At 47.7% G+C, this 5,480-nt stretch overlaps 2 protein-coding genes across 2 annotated transcripts in view; both read left to right on the plus strand.

Annotated features, from left to right (window-relative positions):
• Positions 1–8: 8 nt before the first annotated feature.
• Positions 9–314, plus strand: CPTP (ceramide-1-phosphate transfer protein; the record flags this gene model as incomplete). Its single annotated transcript, XM_010192082.1, has 1 exon — positions 9–314. A coding segment is annotated over one exon (306 nt), but the record flags the coding sequence as incomplete, so codon positions are not given.
• Positions 315–2,124: 1,810 nt separating this feature from the next.
• LOC104546646 (taste receptor type 1 member 3) overlaps positions 2,125–5,480 on the plus strand; it is a 4,949-nt gene continuing 1,593 nt past the window's right edge. The window contains exons 1-4 of the mRNA XM_010192083.1: positions 2,125–2,303; positions 3,379–3,679; positions 4,085–4,864; positions 5,002–5,205. Coding sequence (XP_010190385.1) covers positions 2,125–2,303; positions 3,379–3,679; positions 4,085–4,864; positions 5,002–5,205 — 1,464 coding nt within the window. The remainder of the gene's footprint in view (positions 2,304–3,378; positions 3,680–4,084; positions 4,865–5,001; positions 5,206–5,480) is intronic.

A 5,480-nucleotide genomic window follows, 5' to 3' on the forward strand; every position in this document is an offset into this window, starting at 1 on the left:
TGCACAGGGCCCTACTGTGGCTGCAGCTCTTCCTGGAGGGGCTGAGGACCGGCCAGGAGGACTCCCGGACATCCGTTATCTGCAGGGACTCCTACAACGCTTCCCTGGCGAACTACCACCCCTGGGTTATTCGCAAAATTGCCACGGCTGCCTTCTGCACGCTTCCCGCCCGGGACGCCTTTCTGGAAATCATGAACGTGGGCACGCCCGAGGAAGCTGTGGCGATGCTGGGCGAGGCCTTGCCCTACATCCGCACCGTCTACGGCATCACCCAGGAGCTCTTTGCCCAGCATCAGCTGCTCGACCTTCCTTGACAGGAGGGATGTTAAAGCTCCACGCCTCATGCTGACAGAATTAGGATGAACTGGATGAAAAACTCTGTGTTCTCACAGGTGAATTAGGATGAACTGGATGAAAAACTCTGTTCTCACAGGTGCACAAGTGTCTGGTTCTCTGTCTGTGGTCACTCTCCCTTTCCTTTTCCAGCTGACAAGTTGGTAAAGCTATTCAGGATGCCTCACTTTACAAAAGAAAAATAATGTACCAATTTTTTAATGTGTATTTATATATATATATCTGTTTCGTGTGTGTAGAGCCTCAGCTCTACAGTAAGAAAAAAAAAAGCACTTTTACATGCCTGAAGTTCTCATATAATTAAGTTTCTACAGCGTACCTGCTTCTCTTCATACACGGAAAAGTATTCTAGCCTTATAGCAAAAGTGATGTATCACTTTGGCAGTATGAGCAGGTTTTATGATGCACTATAAATATATAATAAGCCAATAAAATGCAGCAAATTGAACTTGACAATTTAGAGCTATTCTGTTTTGTAAGATTCAGACCTGACAGGAAAAAAAATGCAGAAAATGATGCAACCTAAATTACTGTGCTGTGGAGCTTGTACCTAAACACAAGTTTGTAAACTGAAGTTAACGTCATAGCTCAGTGTGGCAAAAATTCAGATCAGCCAATAGCAACTTCCTAAAAATAGCAGTGCAGCTGAGTAGCAGCTCACCAACCTTGCAGTCTAGGAAGGGGCTGCTCCAGACGAGTTCTTGCGATGCACTGAGGAAGATTTGGTCATCTCCGTGATGAGGTGACCTTGAATTTAAAAAAAAAAGAAATAAAAATTACTGCTGTGTAAGTCACTGCCCTTAAGATCAGGCAACTCAATATATAATTCAGAAGTTCATTTAAAAATAAACTATGTGCCATTCTTTCAGGGCAGCAGTTTCTAAGTAGGGACACACAAGTGAATGGGATCAGAGAGCCAGGGAGAACCTCAGATAACAGCATAAAGCAATGCCTGGGAGCAAGTAAATGTTCTCCTCCTCAGCCTCTGTATTATGGTTACAGGCCCCGATGCTTTTAGATTTGCAACTTCACAGAATCATAATCACAGAATCGCTCGGTTGGAAAAGCCCTCTGAGATCATCACGTCCAACCGCTCCTGTCTACCCCCTAAACCATATCCCTTAGTACCTCGTCTACCCGCTCTTTAAACACATCCAGGGATGGTGACTCCACCACCTCCCTGGGCAGCCTGTGCCAGCTTCTGACGACCCTCTCAGTAAAGAACTTCCTCCTTCTCTCTAACCTGAACCTCACTTGATTGCAAATTGATAATGATCTGCTCCCAGCATGAGCCAAGTCACAAACCAGCTGTGTGTGGAAGCTGTAATCAGCTTCCACAGACCCATTCCATCGAGGTTTTTTTCTTGTTTGGTAGGGGCAGGGAGGGAGTTAATGCAAAAGGCATGTGGCCAAATAAAGGTGGGGCACCCAGGTTTACCACCTATCCTACAGGAAGTCTGGTTTCCAGAGCTGTGCCAATGAATTCAGTAAGTCATGCTCAGTAAAGGCTGCTCACTGAGGAAAGGAAGCCAGGATTAGGGCAGTGGTTTGCAACCAGGTACACTCAGAGGGTATTGCTGTGTATTTGACTATTGCCCGCTGAGCACAGAGTTAATGCATTTTGCTAAACAAATTCTTCCCTGTTATTTTAATCTCTTCGAGCTCTATTTAAAGACGCTTCCCGAGAACTGTTGAGACTGGATCCTCTGCCCCTCTTCCCTCTGCCACATTCGGAGATTTCTTTGAAATTTTCCCCAAAACAGACAAATAATGCTCCCTGACCTGCTGCTGTGCCTGAGCTTTGGTTACGCAGCGGCGCTCAAACCCACGTGCCTGTCAGCTCAGTTTAGGCGGCCCGGTGATTATATCATCGGAGGCTTGTTCCCTTTTGCAGTGGACACCGTAAACCTGACGGCACGATCGGAGCCCACAGTCGTGGTGTGTGAAAGGTAAGAGGGATGTTGGGTTAAGTTGGGTCACTTGGGCTGGGGAGAGAAAGGAAAGTAGTTCGGATAGCAACTGGTGGTATCAGAGCTGAACTTCCAAGGTGAGACAGAAACAAAGATGAGCTCTAAGGCGCTGCTGTACTGTGCCATCCATTTCTGATCGTGAAATGGAAAACATTTTGGGGTTTTCTTGATGCTACTTTAGATGCAAGCAACCCTACTTTGATGAAAGCTTTCAGTGGCATCAGCTTCCTTAGTGGTTTGAATCTGAACACTTACACAAAGGTGTAAATGTTGCTTTTGCTTCCAGCTGGAGTGAGCAGCAGGCACTGCTCTCCACAGGCAGATGACACGTGTTGAGATGGCACTATTACTTTGATGAGGACACTCAGTACTTGTGCACAAGGCAAAGCAGGAAACAAAATCACCTGGCTTGCAGGTTTGCTGGTGTGTGAAGAGTTAAGATCAGTATTCCCTCCTCAGTTACACCAAGGTGGTTCACACCATCACGTTACAAGCTACTGAAGGTCTCTGTGAGGAGAATGAAAAGATGCGCTGGTGTCTTACCTGCTTCTTTGGCAGCAACAAAGCACAGAAAAGCACAGTCCAAAATCTTTCCATCTTCGCAGGCCACGAGGCAGGGAAAATTCCCAAGGCACTGAGCTATACAGCAGAGGAAAATCCCAGGGAGAAGGACATTGCTCCTGAATCAGCAGGCACAGCACTTTGGGACCACTGGTTTCACGGCTGAAGCACATAAAGCTAAGAGCAAGAGGTCACCTGAGTCTTGACCCTCACAGCTAAACAGGCTGGTCTCTGTATGCCTCTGCTTCTCCTGTGAAGCACAGAGGATATATTTGCTGCCAGACAAGATTAATTAGATGTGAAAGGTGCTCAGAGCCACTCACAGCACAAAGTTTACAAAGGCTATGGGTACAGGGATGCTCTGCTGTCAGGGCTGTGTGTGTCTGGGTTGGCAAGAGACGGGATGCTAAAATGTCGAAGAATGTGGAGTAAACTGATCACCACTGTAACAGCACTGATAGATCACATAATTCCCCATCTCCTCTTATTTCAGGGTATTTCTAGAAGGGCTAACGTGGGCTCTTGCGATGAAGTTTGCTGTCGATCAGGTCAACAATTCCACTTCACTCCTCCCAGGAGTAACGCTGGGCTATGACATATTCGACAACTGCTTCGAGCCACTGGCGGCCTTACAGCCCAGCCTGCTCTTCCTGACCCGAAAGGGCACAACGGGCATTGGAGTGCTGTGCAACTACACCGACTACCAGCCTCGTGTGACTGCTGTGATCGGACCTCATAAGTCAGATCTCTGCCTGGTAACGGCCAAACTGTTCAGCTTCTTCTTGATCCCGCAGGTAAAGAACTCAGTCACCACAACACAGCGAGCTGTAATGGTCAGGTAAATTCAGCCCTGAGATAAGATGTTACTGCATCTTGGGTGCGTTACCCTTTGTAGAAAGAAGCTAATTGGCGTTAATGAGAAGGGCTGGTGCTGGATGGACACACATGGCAGTGGAAGGAGACAGCCATGTGGGCAGTGCTGCTGCGGGCAGGTGACAGGAGCCCGCTTATGGTTTTCTTGGTACATGCAGCCTTGATGGACCTATCCCTTTAGGTGGGTTCTTCCTTCCCACTATCCTGACCCAGCATTTTTCAAAATCTAGTGCCCTGAGATGAAGCAAAGGAGGTGGACAGACCTGGACTGTCAATGTTTCCCTTAGCTTTACTCTGCCTCGCTTTCTCTATCCTGTCATTTGCAGGTCAGCTATGGAGCCAGCGGTGAGAAGCTCAGCAACACCGAGTTGTACCCATCCTTCTACCGTACTGTTTCCAGTGATAAGAACTTGGTGGAAGCTGTGGTCCTGCTACTGAACAAATTTGGATGGAACTGGATTGCCACCATTGGAAGCGATGACGAATACGGCCGAGGAGCCAAGGGGCTCTTCTTAAGCATTGCTGAAAATCACAGCATCTGCGTTGCATTTGAGGGGCTAATTCCTACAGACCTCACAGACCCCACAGCCAAAAACCAACTGGAAGATACCATTAAGTCAATTAACAAGACCAAAGTCAACGTCATTGTCCTTTTTGCCTTTGGTCTGCCAGCCCAGGCCCTGCTGGAATACAGCATCAGGATGGGACTGAGCAAGAAAGTCTGGATTGGCACTGAAGCCTGGCTGCTGTCTGACGTAATTGCCTCTATCCCAAATATTCAGAGCATTGGGACAGTCTTGGGCTTTATTATGCAGGTTGGCACAGTCCCTGGCTTCCAGGAATATGTCACTGACCTCTTTACCTCTGTTCAGCAGGAGAAATTTTGCCAGGAGTCTCGAGAATTCAACCACCTGATGGACTACGACACGCTGGACACCCACTGCAAACAGTGCGACCACGTCTCGCTGCACGACATGCCGTCCACGCTAAGCCTCTCGCAAATACAACCCGTGTATGTCGCAGTCTACAGCGTGGCCTATGCACTGCACAGAGCGCTGGGGTGCACCCACCAAGCGTGTCCCAGAGCCTCCATCAGGGCCTGGCAGGTGAGTAAAGGCCGATAGCTGCGATCTTAGCTCAGGTAAGGGACGACTGATTTCAGCCAGAAATTACCTTACTGCATTACCATCCTCCAAGCATCGTCTGTACCTACACTTACTGTCAATTTTAATTTTCTCCCTAGTTGCTGCACTTCATGAATACCCTCCCATTCGAGGTGAACGGCCGAAGTTTCAGGTTTGATCAATCCCATAGCACGAACACTGGCTACAAGCTTATATTCTGGTCCTGGAAAAACAGCACGCTTACTTACGTGCCTATTGGCGACTATGAAGAGTCCTTGTACATGAATAAGTCCCAGATCCAGTTTCACACTGCAGATCAAAAGGTAAAGATTGCATAAGCAATCACAAAATGAAGTAATTCTTTTTGTATAAAGATCTCTTAGCCTGCACACTACTGCTACAAGATTAGTGTGGGACCCAGTTCTTGCTCCTCTACAAACATGTAATCCATTTCCAATGTGCAAAACCAGGAAAAGGGATTCCCAGCAGTGTTTAAGACTCAGACAGGTTGGATCCCAGCACAGCACAGCCAATTCCTTCTAATCTGTTTGGTGACACGGTGCTTCTCCTCAAAGTGTCCGGCTGACGTTCATTCCTG

This window comes from Mesitornis unicolor, unplaced genomic scaffold (genome assembly GCF_000695765.1).
Source record: "Mesitornis unicolor isolate BGI_N332 unplaced genomic scaffold, ASM69576v1 scaffold37359, whole genome shotgun sequence".
NCBI lineage: Eukaryota > Metazoa > Chordata > Aves > Mesitornithiformes > Mesitornithidae > Mesitornis > Mesitornis unicolor.